This window comes from Hemiscyllium ocellatum, chromosome 3 (genome assembly GCF_020745735.1).
Source record: "Hemiscyllium ocellatum isolate sHemOce1 chromosome 3, sHemOce1.pat.X.cur, whole genome shotgun sequence".
In the NCBI taxonomy this organism is placed as follows: domain Eukaryota; kingdom Metazoa; phylum Chordata; class Chondrichthyes; order Orectolobiformes; family Hemiscylliidae; genus Hemiscyllium; species Hemiscyllium ocellatum.
Genome location: NC_083403.1, coordinates 27,216,115 through 27,235,517, shown reverse-complemented (window position 1 = coordinate 27,235,517; position 19,403 = coordinate 27,216,115). Strand labels below are relative to the sequence as shown.

The following is a 19,403-nucleotide window of genomic DNA, read 5'->3' as shown; positions in this document are numbered from 1 at the left end:
TCCTGCGGTGGCAGGGGAAGGTGCCAGGATGGGAGGGTAGGTTGTTTTGGGCGGGGGGGGGGGGGGCGTGGACCTGACCAGGTAGTCACGGAGGAAATGGTCTTTGTGGAAAGCAGAAAGGCGTAGGGAGGGAAGTATATCTCTGGTGGTGGGGTCCGTTTGGAGGTGTGAGAAATGTCGGCCGATGATGCGGTTAATGCGAAGGTTGGTAGGGTGGAAAGTAAGGACCCAGTGGGGTTCTGTCCTTGTTATGGTTGGAGGGGTAGGGTTTGAGGGCGGAGGTGCGAGATGGGGATGAGATGCGTTGGAGGACATCTTCAACCACGTGGGAAAGGAAATTGTAGTCTTTAAAGAAGGAGGCCATCTGGTGTGTACTGTGGTGGAGGCGGAGGAATTAGAAATACGGGATAGCATTTTTCCAAGAGGTAGGGTGGGAAGAGGTGTAATCCAGGTAGCTGTGGGAGTCGGTAGATTTGTAAAAAAAAATGTCAGTGTGAAGTCAGTCGTCATTGATGGAGATGGACAGATCCAGCAAGAAGAGGGAGGTGTCAGAGATGGTCCAGAAGAATTTAAGGTCGGGGGACCTATCGCCTACCTAGCTCCATCTGTCCAGCCCCATCCCCACCTTCCTATTTATCACTCAGCACCCTTACCCCCCACCACATTCCTTATTAAGGGCTTATGCCCGACTCTCCTGCTCCTCAGATGGTGCCTGATGCTTTTCCAGTGCCACACTTTTCAACTCTAGCTCTCCAGCATCCGCAGTTTTCACTTTCTCTCCTGGACAGTATTCTAATTTGTAATTGTAAGCACTTAGTATTAGAATCCACTACTGAAAAATTCAACAGGCTGACAATACCCCAAATGACAATCTCATATGTTGTACAACCCCTTATGAATATTAACGGAGCATACTTTTGGGAATCCTAATTTAAATGCAATTGCAAGTATGTATGGCTCATGTACAGTTTCGTGAAGGATTGTCCTCCTGCCAGTTTTGTGTATAAATCCTCTCTCCAAGTGATTGTGTATTTATCCAGCTACAAAACGTGGTTTACCATTTGATTAAAATCCCCACAAAGGCGAACTGACACATCAGACTTCAAAATCAGTATGACCTATGCTGCCCATTTTGCAAATTGGAACTGATTTCGTGATTCCTTCACTTCCCAGCATTCTGATTTCTGCTGCTACTTCTGCCCATAAGGCAAGTGGCATTGGGTGGATCTTGCAGAATTGTGCAATTGCTTCCTGGTCAATATGCACAGTAGCCTTGGCTACTCTGATAGCTCCTAGACTTTCAAGGAAGACATGCGGGTATTTAAATAGGTGTTCAGCCAGGCAGTCGTTCTCTCATTGACAAGTGTTGAGGCAATCTAGGTGAATCTGTCATGCTTAGGCCGGAGCCTTTTACTACAATCAGTGGTAACTAAATGGGCTGTTTTTAATAACAGACTAGAACTGAAATCATTTCCTTAATCTGTAAAGGTTTGCTTGTATAGGTTCTCAGTCTAGCCAAAGTCTTGCACAAACAAAAGGGCTGGAAGCCTTGAGCAAAGTTTATTAAAAATTTGTTTACGATTTTGGAGAAGATTTATACCTCAGGTTGTGGGTCAAGTTCTAGGTTTGCTCGGTGAGCTGGGAGATGCTTCATCACCATGCTCAGTAACATCATCAGTGAGCCTCCGATGAAGCTCCAATGTTCTGTCCAGCTGGTTATTTATGTGTCTTGGTCTGTTGGTGGGTGATATCACTTGCAGTTCTTTTTCTGAGAAGTTGCTAAATGGAGTCCAAACCAATATGTTTGTTAATGGAGTGCCGGTTTGAATTCCTGTGCGTGTCTTTATTTAGCCTGTCCCAGGATGGATGTATTGTCCCGTTCAAACTGGCATCCCTCTTTGTCTGTGTGTATGGGTACTAGTGATAGTTGGTCATGTGTTTTGGTGGCTAGTTGGTGCTTGTGTATCCTGGTGGCTAGTTTCCTGCCCATCTGTTCAATGTAATGTTTGTTGCAGTCCTTGTATATGACACTCAAATGCACAAGTACGCTAGAACAAACCATCAACACTAAACAACAGCAGACCAAGACAAAGAAAAGACTAGCCCTACAAGAAAAACTGGCCAAGCTCACACACAGCAATAACACGGACAATTCAGAGACTTGGATAAAGCACCCGTCGGACCGACCTCTCTCAGACACAGAAAAAACAACCTAGTTCGAGGGATAAATTTCAACCACAGCGACGCAGCACTGGAATCCACCCTGAAAGATAACAGATTTACGGAAGAAATCCAGCAGTCCATCAGATAGACAGTAGCACCGACACTAAGCAGAAAGAAAGAAGGGAACATCCTCAACACACTGGAAAGATCTGGAAGGACTCAGAAAAGAGAAATATCGCATCACCGTCATCCTGGACAGAACACAATACATTGTTAAAGCAAACACACTACTCACACATACTTACACCTACCAATAGTTGGCGATGGACCCGCCCCACAGCTAGAAAATTGTCTGACAGCACCCCTGAGGAAACTCCACAAGACAGATGAAATTAACAAGACAGACCTCCAAAGAGTGAAACCTGAAGAATCCCAACACACCCCATTTCTATGGATTACCAAAGGTACATAAACAAGAGGCCCCCCTCAGACCCATAGTCTCACTTTCCGGTACACCGATATACAGACTAGCAAAGGAACTGCAACACAAATTGAAACACCTAGTAGAAGAGTCAAGCCACTATCCATTCCATCCAGGAATTTCTTAATATCAAAGACACCAAGGTAGAGAATGGTGAGGTCATGGTTTCCTTTGATGTGACAGCCCTATTCACATCAATAAACATTACCCTAGTCAAAGAAACACTGGCCTTACTGCTAGATGAACCAAGAATACAAACACCTGACTGCACCAACTCCATCAGCAAGGACAGCGTCCTCAAACTAGTAGACCTGTGCTTCACAATCCATTTTACCTTAAATGACAAGATCTACAAACAAATCAACATGGTGCCTATGGGTCACCAATGTCAGAACTCTTAGCAGAAACAGTTATGTAGAGGTTAGAATGAACAGCCCTTCCCATGATCCAGCCCAAGCTTTGGGTCCACTATGTGGATGACACCTTTGTCATCATGAAATGCAACAATTAGAAGAAACCCAAAAACACATAAACAACATTCTTACCAGTATAAAGTTCACTAAAGAGGAAGAGAACATCAACAGGCTTCCCTTCTTAGATATCATCATAAAACAAAAAAACAATGGAGAGCTGGAGACCAGTGTTTACAGGAAAGCCACACACACACTGACCAGATCCTCAACTACAGGAGCAATCATCTCAATACCCACAAGTGGAACTGCATTAGGACATTATTTAAACAAGCCCCAACACAACGCAGCACCCAGGAACTACGAGGAGCCAAGGACAAACACCGTTCCAACGTATTCAGGAACAACGGGTACCTGATAAGAGCAGTCCGCCAATTCCTACACAACAGAGCTAAACAAGAAAACACCACATGTCCAGATTCTCTAACCACCCTGCCATACATTAAAGAATCTCGGAGATGATGACCAGACCAGCCCTGAGGCATCATGGTAGCCCACAGACCTACCACCACACTAAAACAGCTCCTGATGAATTTAAAGGACCCCCGTACCAAGAACCAGCAGAACGAACATCACATGCAAAATACTCTGCAAGGACTGCAACAAACACAATACTGGACAGACAGGCAGGAAACTAGTGACCAGGATACATGAGCACCAACTCGCCAACAAAACATATGAGTAACTATCACTAGCATCCATACACACAGATGAAGAGGGACACCAGTTCGACTGGAGGCAATACATCCATCCTGGGACAGGCTAAACAAAGAAACACCTGGAAAATCGTAGAGGCCTTGCATTCAAACCAGGACTCCATTAACAAACATACCAACTTGGAACCCATTTACCAACTTCTCATAAAAAGAATTACAATTTGATCTCACTCACCACAACAGATCTCATTCACCACAACAGACCAAGACATACACACGTAGCAAGCAGGACCGAACATCAGAGCTTCATTGGAGGCTCACTGATGATGTTACCTAGAATGGTGATGAAGCATCTGAGAACAAATCTACTAGTTCAGCGAGCAAACTTACAACCCAAAACCGTGTTTTGTGATCAGTGATACAGCCACACCAGTGTTGACCTCCAGTAGAACTGGATGACCATTTAACCAGATGTTTATTTTGATTAGTTCTGATGTAGATGTTGCTAAGCAATTTAACTGTTCCAAACCAGATATAGGTGGACTTTCCAGGGTGTGCACTCTCCTGGATACCAGCCTATAAGTTTTCTTACTCAGTTTAGGTCTAGGCAGACTCTTGCTGTCTCGAGTCTGCATACCAATGGCAACTACAATGGTCTGCCACCCAGGATCCTGAAGAAAACTTTGACTGTTTGGCCGAGGCTTGGCTTTGTTGTGGGGTTTTGCTGTGGGCCGACAGAGAGTCTAGTCCTTCTGGTCAGAATATATCCTGAGTGAGGCTGGGCGATTGCCTCTACTCAAGTGATGTTTTCCAAGCTCAGTTAGACTGGCAAGAGTGTCCACTTCCATTAGAACACCCCACAACTCCTATGCTTCACTTGCTGCATTTTTCAATGATAAAACCAATTGTACTGACTGTTTTAAGTGCAGTTGGGCTTCAACTAGTTGGTGCTTTTGTATACTTACATCATTAATCCCTCAAACCAATGGTTCCTAACTTTCTGGTTAAGGATTAAACCAAATTCACAGTCTGCCTGTCATCTGACCCTAGTCAAAATCCTGATATGGATTCACTTGATTCTCAAAATGCCGAGTAAAAACAATAGGGTCTCAGAATTAGAGGAGGTTCACGGCCATGATATTCCTTAACTATATCCTGCAATTATTGAAAGGTTTTAATATCTGGTACCTCAGGAAAGTTAGACTCCTCATAACAGAAAAATCTGTGGATCCACAGCTGTCAAGAAAATTACTCATTGTTTTTCTTCTGCCATAATGTTGTTTACCTGGAAAAAAGTAATGTATTCTTTCCACATACTGGGACCAGTCTTCGACAGCAAGGTCAAATGAGTTCAAGCTTCCTAAACAAAGGCACGATGTAAGAAATGCTTAACCCAACTCAAAGATGACAGTTGTATTTGGATTTCGTCAGGAGCGTGCTTTACTCTCATTGCCACTGAAAACTCCACAGAGGCTGGCATCCTGTTCCCAAGTCACTCCTTATTTACACAGGAGAGGTCCGTGACTCTACTACTGCCTCCTTAGAGTCAGCTCTCAGAGTGCCAGAATCTCTGACACTCCGCTTTTTATCTGTCAGTCAGGGCTCCCTGATTGGACCAGATTAACAGCCCCAATTCTATTAGGTCCATCTGGCTGATCTCATTACAGACACTTCAATGTCATTATTTATCTTGGGTTAGTATACTGAGATGAGATTAATGATTTACTTAAGATGCAATAAAGAGACAGGGCAGGTTATATTTGGAATTACAGAATTGAGACCATCTGAATAATACTGCGATGCAGTTCTGAAATGGTAAACTATTTCTCTCCACAGATACTGAGTTTCTCCAGCATTCTCTGTGATTGTCTCAAAATGGTCTGTTGACCTTAACTGCAAGAGGGTACAAGTACAGGAGCAAGGAGGTCTTACTACAGCAGTACAGGGCCATGATAGCCTCACACCTGGAGTAGTGTGTACAGTTTTGGCCTACGTACTGAGAAAAACACATTTGCTATACAGTATAGCAGAGGCTCACAAGACTGATTCCTGGGTCGGCAGGTTTATTACATAAGGAGAGATTGGATCAATACTTTTACCTTTTTAATATCTTTTACAATCAAGTTATCCCACGCTTATTATAAGGGTATACGCTGTTGTTAGTTCAATCAGTGAGAGATGTTTACTTACAGGTGAACAAGTACCAGGGGTACGTATAGAAACATAGTAACTAGGAGCAGGAATAGGCTATACAGTCCTTCCAGCCTGCTCCGCCATTTATTATGATTATAAATGATCATCCAAGGCAATAGCTGTTCCTGCTTTTCCCTACCACGATTTGATCCCTTTAGTATAAAGTTAAGAATTGTCTGGCAACAAGATGCTGATTGGTCTGTGGTGTTGTGACCAGTTTTTGATGACCAAGGCTTTCTGCCTGCCAGCAACTATGTGACTTGCTTATCTGTAACTGAAAAGCTTTTGGCTAGGAATGATGTAATTCAAAAACCTCTAGAAGAGGGGATGCTGTCCTTTCCTCTGCATTAAAAAAAACCTAAAACCTGAAGAAAGCTAATTTATTTTCCTTCAGCAGTTGCACTCAGCTATGAGTTTTAACCAATAAGTCAGCAACTTAATAATTTGTGAACCAGTTGCTCTGTGCCTCCTGCAAATAAGTGGAAAACATCTGAACGGAGAGAGAGAGAGAGAGAGAGAGAGAGAGAGAGAGAGAGAGAGAGAGAGAGGCAGACAGACAGAGAGACAGAGAGATTGATGAACGGCAAGTCCTTACAAGCAAAAGATTCACCTCAGTGAATCCTGTTGACAGAGACATTGAACTGCTTTCCAAACATTCCTTCCACCCATAATACCATGTTTTTGACTGAGTCTGTCTGTATGCTTGCATGTGGGGGGAAGAAGGGGTGTTATAATAGGAGTAGAGTTTTAATGAGGAGAGTTACTTGTTGACAATTCATAGCTGTCCACCTGTAACTAGAACTTATTCACTTGCAAAATTAGTAATTCTTGGTAATTACAGAAATCTAATTCATTCTGCTAATCTGGGTCTAAAAGGAGAGTTAAATTGGGAAATTTTAAGAACATGGATACAATCTTTAATTTTTGTGACAATTCTGGGAATAGGACTTGATTTCTCACACTATCCCAGTGAGCAGTATCAATACCTTCCTCCAACATTAGTGAACAAGGTATATTTGTTTATTGTAGAGAAGCAGAGACCCTATACAATGCTGTGTGACTCTCCAACTCAAACATCTAGATTAGGGTTTGACTTTACCCTTCTTCAAGAGGGCAACAGAGACTAGCAGTGTTCTGTGTACAATTCCCCATGATATGTAAGTGATGCCTACAGTGATCAAAACCAGTTAAGATTGGTTCTCTTTCTGTTATAACCAGTCAGAAACCTTAATAAATAGAAAGTGACCATTGTAATATAACACACAGTGCTTTGTTTGTGAACAGTGCTTGGTTCTTCGTTTAAAGATGACAAACTCTGGTTGGCTGGCTGTTGCTTCTCCTCCCTATCCATGTACATTAGCAACACCCTCACCCCTTCAGAGGATGGACACTTGGAGACAAGAGCCAAAATACTCAGGCTCTTCCTTAGCCAGTGAATGAATATATCCATGTCTTGTGAGTGATGGAGTGAAAGTTAACATGCACAACCAGCAGACACTAACTGCACTGCTGGAGATAGCTCTCCAAAGTAACCACCGTGAGACATCCATTTGCCTCCAGCTGAAGCCACAACAGCAGACAAACCCAGGCAGACTCCATGGCAGTTTGCTTTAATCTACAACTCTGCTGACATTGTCCTCCTTGTCTAAACATCTTCATCACCTCATTAATATCCAGGTCCAAAGATTTATCATCTGAACTGAGGTTGGTAGGGGTATGCTGTCCAGTGGTCCTCTGAGAGTCAAAGCCCTTGGCTATAAGTTTCTGCACAAACCTTGGGCCCTTTTTAGTGCAGTGGCCATCAGAATTTGACACTAACCCTTTCTCTACATAGACTGCCCACAAAAGTAAATGTCTCTGTGCTGATGAAGGGTGGGGAGGAATGTCTTCTAGAGTCAGAGAGTCATAGAGATGTACAGCACGGAAACAGACCCTTTGGTCCAACTCGTCCATGCCGACCAGATATCCTAAATTAAACGCGTCCCATTTGCCAGTCCTTGACCCATATCCCACCAAACCCTTCCTATTTAGATACTCATCCAGATGCCTTTTAAATGTTGTAATTGTACCAGTCTCCACCACTTCCTCTGGCAGCTCATTTCATACATGTACCATCCTCTGTGTGAAAAAGTTGCTGAAATCCTCCAACCCTGGCACCAAGCTTGTAAATCTTGTCTGAACTCTTTTGAGGTTAATAACATCCTTATGATAGGAAGGAGACCAGAATTGCATGCAATACTCCAAAAGTGACCAATGCTCTGTTGCAACCGCAACATGACCTCTCAACTCCTATACTCAACGTTCTGACCAGTAAAGGAAAGCATACCACATGCCTTCTTCGTTTGAAGTTGGCAACTCTTCATCCTTAGAGGTGGAGTTCAAGTTGATAGAAATGGACCAGGGGAACAGTTCTCTTCTTTTTTTGTTTTCAGGTATGGGATTGGAAACTGGAGGCTACATGAGAAAATATTAAGATTTCTTAGTGTCGGGAGGTACCATCCATAACCCTAAGTTATTTTAAGACGTTGCTGCTTCATGTTAGGTTGGGAATGGCAGAATGAAGGCGTTTTCACCAGATAGATGTTCTAATCACCCTTCTGCACAAGCACAGCCTCCTTGCCCTCCTGCCAGTTCCACTGCCTGCTCCTTGAAGAGGGTCATATACCTGGCATTTCTCCCAATCCTCTTTACGCTTTTGTACTGACTGTGCATGCTCTACGCCTGTACAGACAGAAGCATTAAGAGACATTAACAAGGCCAGATGAGCTGCATTCAGCTCCACTGACTGAGAGGTGAATGACTTATTTTTGTATTACTGCTATGAGAATGCAATTTGGAATATGTGAAGATTAAGTATGTTGAATGAATAGTGCTTTCATTTTGTCAAAGAGTAGAATGGATTAAAGGCAATAAACAGTATATGATGAGTGTGACTGAGATACCTCTGAAGTTTTTATACAAAAACCACCTTTTGTGGTTGCACCCTTGTCTCTTACAATCCTTTGCAGAAAATGTATCACATTTGTAAGTTCCCAGAGTAGAGATGAGGGGTCAGTGAGCTAATAGTGCATGAGCTCCTGAGCATTGTAGCTGCTTTTATGTTTTCATGTGAACCCTGGCATATGTGTGGTAGCCCATCCTACTTGTGATGCAAGAAGTACTATATTGTTGCTCTATCGATCAACCAGATCATACCCTCTACCTGTGTTCACTGATCCCTACCTCATCACTCCACCTCTCTTCCCACGCAAAACCCTCCCCCATCCTCCCCTTTATCTGCAGCTCCCCTTTCATCCACCCCAGTCCTGAAGAAGGGTTACACCCAGAACGTTGACTTCTCCAACTCTTGCTTCGGCCTGGCTTGCTGTGTTCTTCAAGCCTCCTTCTTGTCTACACTCGTTAACTGAGCCACATTCAGTGCACATGAGGTACCTGATGGAGATGGCTGGCACCAATCTTGTATGTGACAATCCTGTGCCATGACAAACTTATAATGCTTCATGAATCTATGAGTACACATTGGCATTGAGTAGACAGTGGCAGAGCACAGCAGATCCTTCATCTTTTCATGATGCTGGAACCAAGTTCTCTTATGATGTCATGGGTGCTGACTCCATAAGGACCTTGGTCAGTTGGAATGGACTCTGTTGCCATTCGGTAGTAACAGTACGTCCTTCCTCTCCCATACTGTAGGAGAACATCTGATGAGGCATCAGTCAAGCATGGTGCTACTTCCTCTCTGCTCTCAGACATTTCCAGGAGGTGGGCAACTAACAGAGGTTGAGAGATAATCAAAGATTGAAGAGAGAAAGGTACTGGCTGGGAATTTTTTTTTTAAACTATAGCACCTAAAAGATCCCTGGTGACCTGCTCATAATATTTGGTATTTTACTTATGTGTGCAAATGCAATGAGCTGAGAAGAATATTATTATGCAAGATAACCAGGCCCTCCCTGGAAAGGAAGTACCTCTTGCTTCAGGACCGATACTTCACTTAGTTTCCAAAAAAACAAGGTATCACACCACAATTTAGACAAAAAAAATAGTTTAAGGTTAATTCAAGGCACTTTGGAAAAATAGATAATTGTGACTAGTGCTTTAAATGTGCAACTCTTGCACATTTTCTTCTTCAATGTGCATGGTTGAACATGTAAGCAACAGCGCAAAGAGTGCCATTCCGCCAAAGATATTCACATATAATAATTTGAATAAGGAGGAGTAGGCCACTCAAACCTTCAAGCCAGCTTTGCCCTTCAATAAGACTGTGACTGATCTGTTTGTATTCTGACTTTCACATTCCCATTCATCATCAATAACGGTGTATTTCAATAGTTTTTCAAAAGCTGTCACTGTGTTCATCATGCTGATTGCCTTAGTGTGTCGAAAAGCTAATGACTAATCTTTGAACAAACGACAGTCTTCCCTTTTTACTGCATCATCAGGTACTGTTCAGAAGTGACTCACCGCAGCTTCAGAAGTTGTTTGTTGTCTTCAATGGTTACACTGTCAGCACAGTCTCTTTTGAAGATCTCAAAAGCCTCCTGACGTCCAAGTGACATTTTCCCTGCTGTGGAATAGATGGAAGCCAAAACAATTAAATGAGCACACTTTGTGATTAGTAGCACATCGCATGGTGCTGATTACAGAAATGTCACAGCCACAAAATCAAAACTATCAACTAACAAAAGAGGTGCAAAGAATATTCGTCATTTTCAGCCTGCTGCCAAAATCAGCAGATATTTTAAATTTCTGGTGATTTCACTTCATAGAAAAGTCAAAGCTTAAGCAAGAAATTTGCTACACCACTGTTACACAGAAATCATCTCCAAGTTATGTGTTTTTTTTATACCAATGTTGTCATCAGAGCAAGTGCCCAAACTTCTTGAGAACTGTATTAAGACGTGGCACAATGCAAAAACTGCTCAAGGTACATCCACGTAAAAAGCAGGGGCCTGAGGTAAGCTAGGAATAGACACATACCTCTTCTTTGTGCCCTTCCTTATGCCTATGCCAATGTTTTTATTCTAGTGGGACCCCCTCCCATCTTTTCTAATCTTTCTTTTTCTCTTTGCTAATGGAATGTGGGTGTTGTGAGCTAGGTAGCATTTAAAGCAACCACTATTGTAATCATGCAAATATATTTGAAGCTGTCAAACTAAGACTTTTTTCCATAATGAAAGGATTTTTTAATGAAATGCAATTAGGCAAGCTTTTCTCTTTTTATAAACAAATTCTGATACCATAAAAGAGCTTTTGAAGAAAGAACAATACAGTGAAGGTCTCATGCAGGTAGAAGAACACGGGGGAAAAGAGGGGGTGGACAAAATTTTACAACATCGGAAATGGTGACCAGAGGTTTTAGGTGTTTACAGGAACAAAATAATCAAAAGCCATCAGATTTGTTTCCAGACTGTTAGTGAGTTAGCAACAGTCAGGCTGCAATTAGTTTTGAATCTAAGGTTATTTATTGATTTTTAAAAAATTCAATACAGGGTGATTATCATTCAATGACATTAGTTGAAACTTTGAGAACTGTGATCTCAGAACCAAATAGCATTATGGAGGAAATGTAGCACAGAAACAAATCATTCAGCCAACCAGCCAATGCCAATGTTTTTACTCCAGTGGGACTACCTCCCATCTTTTCTAATCTTTCTTCTTCTCTTTGCTAATGGAATGTGGGTGTTGTGAGCTAGGTAGCATTTATTTCCTAAAGCAACCACCATTATAATCATGTGTTACGATCGAGCTCTCCACAATCACCTGAAGAAGGAGCGTCGCTCCGAAATCTAGTGTGCTTCCAATTAAACCTGTTGGGACTATAACCTGGTGTTGGGTATAAATGACATTGTGCGGCTAGCATATTGAATGGAAGCACATGCTGACAGGGAAGTCAAATATCTGTTGACAAGATATTAAGTCTCCATTTTGTCATGCAATCTGGGGAGTCATTCAGTGCCAGGGAGAGAGCTAAGACGAAAGAAGGACCAACTAACCTGAAAATTGCAATGCTATGGAAGCATAACGCAAGACGACTGTGGACAAACAAACTGGCTGGTCCATTGTGGACAGTAAAACTCGACAAGACAGCTAACAGACTGAGAACAACTTGTGTTGAAACAAGGGTATTTTATAGACATATGCAAAGTTCAGGTTCATGATGGATTGAAATTCTCTTAAAACTTTCACTTGATATTCTCCACCATAGGACATCATCATAGACAAAGAAAGGCTATAGAGGAAGATAATAAGTTCATCTTTGCTGCTGAAAAGGAAAACCATCCACATCATCATGTGTCTCTGCCTGATACTCCACCAGTGCAGATACACTCATTCGGGTTTCAAAAATATCATGCATAGAATGCACATTGCAATTGTTTCATATTCCATAAAATGAGAGAGATTACACCAGGATTGTTGGGGTCATGCTGAGCCACAGACTTGTGACAGAACCTCTGCTCTCAGCTACAATAAAAGCCTGTTTGAGATGTAGAGGCCAGTACAGTGAAATCTGAAGCAAGTGCCAGGAACAATGCAGAACCTTGCGCAGATGGTTCAGTCGGTCTAACCTTTGAGTTTTATGATGGGTCTGACATATCAGATGACTTTCTTCATGGACAGAATATTAATCACTTTGGACAATAGGTCAATTACACAAACCATATATGCAAAGAGGGATACTCAGGTCTCAGTTGGTAACTACTGCTAACTCTCTCAAATAGGCTGCTCTTGCTTCTCAGTATTCTGAGGAGCAACCATATTTGAAAGTGTGAATAATCCACAAGTGAAACTGATAAATTATATGACGATGAGTTTCTGATGGATGTTTATTCATTTTTAGAATTACACCAGTAAAGTTACCCAATGTAGTATAACTTTAACATAACATACTAGTGACGTCCTAAGTACATCACTCGGTACGTCTGTGTCCTATCAAGGTCTTCATGTGGAATGTAGCAACTGGCAGCAAAATTAAAGAAATCAGACAGTTGGGAAATTTGCCGGAATCGTCTTCTGTGCATCACTTGTACCTTATTTATAATGTGCTTATAAATTTCCATGTTAAAGAATTGCATGAGGTTAGACAATTTTGGAGAAATCATCACTAAAGAGGAAAAATTGCTTAAATAATTTTCATTTGTTGTGGTTTCTCCCTAGGTTGGAAACAAAATGAGTGTCGTATGTAATTTCCAGCAAAAACAACATTGAGACACAAATAGTGATCCTGCCAGGAGGCAAACTACCAATGACAGCACTGCATTTTTTCTTTCTACTGTAATCAAGCAACACATAAACAACCAAATTCCAACATGGAATGACAGGAGCTCACGTATTCTAGCATCAGACATGTTCTGCTCAATGTGTGGTAGATAAAAAGTTAAAATAGCAGACTAAATATTTTGTGAACTGATGTACATTATCAATAGGGGGTTTAAAAAAAAGAACAAATATTTACTAATCTGTCAGCAGAAAATCTTATACCTAGGTTCATCCTTCCTTTCTACATCAGCAAAGCATTTTTTACTCTTTCAGCAGATGTTGGCATTGCTAGAAAAGCCGTATCTAATTGTCTGAACTTAGTGGCTTGCTCGACCATTTCAGAGGGTGATTAAGAGTCAAGAACATTGCTGTGGATCTGGAGTCACACATAGGCTTGACCAAGTAAGGATAGCAGCTTTCTTCCCGAAATGGCATTAGTGACTCAGCGAGACTTTTACAACAATCAATAATTATTTCATGGCTGCAACAATCACCATTATTAGCTTTTAATTCCACATTTATTAATTGAATTCAAATTCCGCCAGCTGTTATGGTGGGATTTGAACCTATGTTACCACTGTGTGAGTCTGCATCTTTAAGATTAAGAGATCAACATTACCAGCGTGCCATTGCCTCCCCATCAAAACATAATTAATTGGAATACACACTTCATTTGTTCCCATTCTAATAGCATTTGGATTATTTTAGAGTCTTTCACACATTCCCCATCCCTGACATTACAACACAGTTCAGTGCTAATGTTTACAACACAATTTAGTGCCTCGTGTCTGGTCAGACCACATTTGGAGTATTGTGAGCAATTTTGGGCCCCATACCTCAGGAAAGATGTATTGGGCCAGGAATGGGTCCACAGGAGGTTCACAACAATGATCCCAGGAATGAAAGGCTTAACATATGAGGAACATTTGAGGGCCCTGGGATCAAACTCAGTGAAGTTGAGAAAGATGAGAGCGGAATCACAGAATCTCTACAATATGGAAACAAGCCATTTAGCCCAACAAGTCCACACCAACACTCCAAAAGAGTAACCCACCCAGACGCATCCCCCTACCCTATTACTCTACATTTATCCCTGACTAATGCACCTAACATATACATCCCTGAACACTATGGACCATTTAGCATGGCCAATTCATCTAACCTGCACACCTTTTGATTGTGGGAGGAAACTGGAGCAGTCAGAGAAAGCTCACGCAGACACGGAGAAAATGTGCAAACTCCACACAGACAGTTGCCCGAGGTAGCAGTGCTAACCACTAAGCCACTGTGCTGCCCATATTTCTGACTGAAACTTTGAGAATACTGAACAGCCTGGATAGAGTGGACTTTGGGATGATGTTTCCATTGGCAGGACAGATGAGGATCTGCCTTAGAGTAAGACTTATTAGAATGGAGATAAGGAGAAATGTCTTTAGCCAGAAAGTGACGAATCTGTGGAATTCATTGCCACAGAAGGCTGTGGAGCCAGATCATTGAATATATTTAAATCAGAGAAAAGTTTTTGATTGCCAAAGGGATCAAGGGTTACAGGGAGAAAGCAGGAAAATGGGGTTGTAAAACCTATCAGTGATGATTGAGTGGAGGAGCACACTCGATGGGCCAAATGGCCTAATTTCTGCTCCGGTCTTACGGTTTTATGGAGTGCTCTCATTGGAGCACAAATGTAGGATCTGAGGTCCTCAGAAATTATTGGTATGGAAAGGAAGCTTTTGAGGTTAGAGCATATTACTGCCCTATAGCCTGGAATGTAACATTGATTTTTAAAAATAAAGGACTTGCATTTCCATGTTAAAATGTCAGTAGGTGTGGGATCTTTTACATTCACGTATGAGAGTGGACAGAGCCTCAGATTAACTTCCCATACAAAAGATATATTTCTGATGATTTTGTGCTCATGCTGTAGAGTCGAATTTTGAACTTCCATCCTCCTGACACAGAAGCAAGATTGCCATTTCCTTTACTGGTGAAATAAGTTGAAAATTTGCACATCTATGAACAGTGGCCTTGAAAATTCTCAATAGTCTGAATGCCATACCAAAAATTTAACTTTTATAATCAAGGAGTAAATGACTGTTACTTCCCTGATGTGCGATACAGAACTATTCCAGAAACACAATACATTAGCCAACAAATTAAACAATTTGAAAATTATGGCACGATTAGTGCATGAAATATATTGGATTAAAATGAATTCTTAAATCTACTACATCCAAAGAACCTACGCTCTGTTAGCACAGTGAAAGTGAAACTCACTTTTGTACTTTTGGGTTGGCCACCCTTGTTATTTGTAACCGCTTGGTTTGACTTGAGGAGCAAGTAGACACCTGGTGGTTGATAGTGATTGTTCTAACTAAGTGAGGACAGATAATCAGCTCTTGTCATTTTAAACCCCTTAGTCAGTTGCAATAAATATTGTATTCTCCTGAGTCTACCTTCATGATGCTTCCAAGTTGAATACTCCGTAAGCAATATAATTTCATATCTAAACAGTGAACTAGTTTTGCAAGAATGAATTCAACAAGAGATGTAAATTTCTTGATGTTGATTTAGTTTTCTGGAATTAGTCATTTAAGTATGGCCAGCTTTTTATATTCTGTATGGATTCCCTGGACTTGCCATGATCTGTATGATCACAGCAACTCAATTGAGTCATTAATTGTCCTCTTTAAAAACTCCTTCAGTCCATGTCGGTCTCGGGTATTGAAATCAGTTGATGGAAGTTCAACACCAATAGTTCGCATTTACCATTTTCATGACAATATATGGAACCAAAGATTTTCATTTTTTATCCTTTCATGAGATGTTAGCATCGCTGGCAAGACCAGCATTGGTTTCCCAACCTGAAACACTCTTGAACCAAAAATGGAGGCCATATCAGTACAGGATTTCTCAGGATTTAAAGTCATAGAGTTATAGAGTTGGACTGCATGGAAATAAACCTTACAGTCCAACTCATCCATGCCAACCAGACATCCTAAATTTGTCAAGTCTCATTTACCAGCACTTGGCCCATATCCCTCTAAACCCTTCCTATTCATACACCTAACCAGATGCCTTGTAAATGTTGTAATTGCACCAGCCTCCACCACTTCCTCTGGCAGCAGATTCCATACAAGCACCACCCTCTGCATGAAAATGTTGCCCCTTAGGTCCTTTAAATCTTGTCCCTCTTATTATAAACCTATGCCCTCTAGTTTTGGGCTCCCCACCCCGAAGAAAAGACCTTGGCTATTCACCCTATCCATGTCCCTCATGATTTTATACACCTCCATAAGGTTTCCCTTCAGCCTCCAATGCTCCAGGGAAAACAGCCCCAGCCTACTCCGTCTCTCCCTATAGCTCAAGCCCTTCAATCTTGGCAACATCCTTGTAATTTTTTCTGAACCCTTTCAAGTTTCACAACATCCTTCCTTTAGCAGAGAGACCACAATTACACGCAATATTCCAAAAGTGGCCATGCCAATTTCCTAAACAAACACAAGATGATCTCCAATTCCTATAATCAATGCACTGACCAATAAAGGCAAGCATACCAAACACCTTCTTTACTATGAGAGAGTGAGGACTGCAGATCAGAGACAAGAGCGTGGTGCTGGAAAAGCACAGCAAGTCAGGCAGCATCTGAGGAGCAGGAGAATCATCACTTCAGTATCCTGTCTATCCAAGACTTCACTTTCAAGAAACTATGAACCTGCAATCCAAGGTCTCTTTGTTTAACGATATGCCCCAGGATCTTATCATTAAGTACATAAGTCTTTCACTGATTTGCCTTTCCAAAATGCAGCACCTCACACTTATCTCAATTCAACCCCATCTGCCACTGCTTTGCCCATTGGCCCATCTGATCAAGATCCTGTTGTACTCAGGTAACCTTCTTCGCTGCCCACTACACTTCCGATTTTGATGTCATCTGCAAACCTACTAACCATACCACCTATGTTCACAGTCAAATCATTGATACAAATGATGAAAAGCAGTGGACCCTGCATTGATCCTTGTGGCACACTGCTGGTCACAGGCCTCCAGTCTGAAAAGCAAGCCTCCACCACCACCCTCTGTCTTCTCCCTTTGAGACAGTTCTGTAGCCAAATCACTAGCTCTTAGTGTATTCCATGTGATTTATCCTTGCTAACCTGATCTATTACCTGTTGTACTGTAACCTACGGTGATGTGTGATTTTTAACAATGTCCATGTAGATCACGTACATCTTTCTACCCTCATCAATCCTCTTAGATTAGATTACTTACAGTGTGGAAACAGGCCCTTCGGCCCAACAAGTCCACACCGACCCGCCGAAGCGCAACCCACCCATACCCCTTACCTAACACTACGGGCAATTTAGCATGGCCAATTCACCTGACCCGCACATCTTTGGACTGTGGGAGGAAACCGGAGCACCCGGAGGAAACCCACGCAGACACGGGGAGAACATGCAAACACCACACAGTCAGTCGCCTGAGGCGGGAATTGAACCCGGGTCTCAGGCGCTGTGAGGCAGCAGTGTTAAACACTGTGCCACCGTGGTTCATTGCTTCTTCCAAAAACTCAAACAAGTTAGTGGGACACGTCTTTCCTAAGTAAATCAATTGGAGTTTAAAACAATTGATAGTAGCTTCTTTTCCAGACACTATTGGTTAACTGTAAAATGCACCAGCTGCTGTGCTAGGATCTGAACCTGTATCCCTGAAGCATCAGTCTGGGGTATTCAGTGCCAGGGATCAAAGGAGCTGCTGATCTGAAAGTTCCAAGGCCATGTACAGATAAAGAATGGAGACTGTGTGCAAGCAAAGTGTTCAGTCCACTGTGGATAGCAAAGTTGGACACTTTGACTGTTGCATTACTAATCTAATGTCTTTAAGGCTACACCAATTGTCTCTTCCAGACACGATTTCACTATCCTTCTTTTCAAATTGATGGTATTTGCAAATTTATTTCACATGATTGTGCGGTGGTTTTGTTTTTAAAAAAAAAGCTTTGGCCCTTCCACGAGGATGGAGTAAATACTATCGGAGGGTCGGTATGGGCTTGCTGGGCCAAATGGTCTGTTTCAACACTAGGAATTCTATGATTCTACGATTTTCAGATTTTGTTTCCTCAAAGTATTTGGGCATAAATAACATGGCCATTATTGGCTACAAACAGTTGACCTTGAAACCAGTCACGGTAGGTTGCGGATATGTTTTGCTGGGTTTGCTTGCAATCAATGGGAAAGAAAATAAACAATTGCAAACAGATGCAGACTAGCTTTCCTTTTAGAACAAAAAGTCATGCTGATTATGGGATGAGCTCACCCACCAGTTGGTGGTATGCTTTTAGAAAGGCTATGAATAATCTAAAAAGGCCAAAAGAAAAAGAGGTTTTTCATGCATGCTTACAGGAGACATATTTTTACTAATTTCTGGAAAGTGACTATTTTTCCACTGTAGGCCTCATTAGTTTTTAATGGTTTAATCTGTGTCAAATTAGTGATCTACAGAGTCTTCACCAAGAATGGATATCCTCGCAACTTCATCCGAAAATGCTTTACAGACAAACACGTGATGAGGACATGCCACAACATAACTCACTAGGCATGCTACCTTAAACAAAAAATATCTCGGAACTGACTGCCAGACTTCTGTGACAACTCAGATTCATGACAGCTCGTAAGCCAACAATCGTGCTCAGACAACAACCCACCTGAACAAAAAACCTGATATCCATCACAGTTAAAAATCACACAACACCAGGTTATAGTCCAATAGGTTTAATTGGAAGCACACTAGCTTTCAGAGCGACGCTCCTTCATCAGGTGACAGTATAACCTGGGTCTTGTGTGATTTTTAACTTTGTACACCCCAGTCCAACATCCATCATGTTCAAGATAGACATAATTTACAAGATTCCATGCAAAGACTCCATGAAACACCATATAATGATATTTTAGTCCAGATGATCGAATGTGTTCCCTGTACTATTCAAACATGCTTGCTGAATTAGGAGGAGGAAATAAGTGGAGAGGCACTATTTGCCGAATAGAAGATTTCTGCACTTGTGACCATGTACTATGAAGTCAGTGACTTGGATTTACATGGTTTGCTACATGTAATGCATCAAAAGATGCGCAAAGCACTTCATGTGATGAGTGGACAGAGTCAGAAAAGGTTGCAGCATATTTT

The 19,403-nt window shown here is 41.8% G+C and overlaps 1 protein-coding gene across 1 annotated transcript in view; it reads right to left on the bottom strand.

The window, feature by feature from the left end:
- kif6 (kinesin family member 6) overlaps positions 1 to 19,403 on the bottom strand; it is a 541,049-nt gene that overhangs the window by 151,109 nt on the left and 370,537 nt on the right. The window contains exon 14 of the mRNA XM_060854513.1: positions 10,428 to 10,530. Coding sequence (XP_060710496.1) covers positions 10,428 to 10,530 — 103 coding nt within the window. The remainder of the gene's footprint in view (positions 1 to 10,427; positions 10,531 to 19,403) is intronic.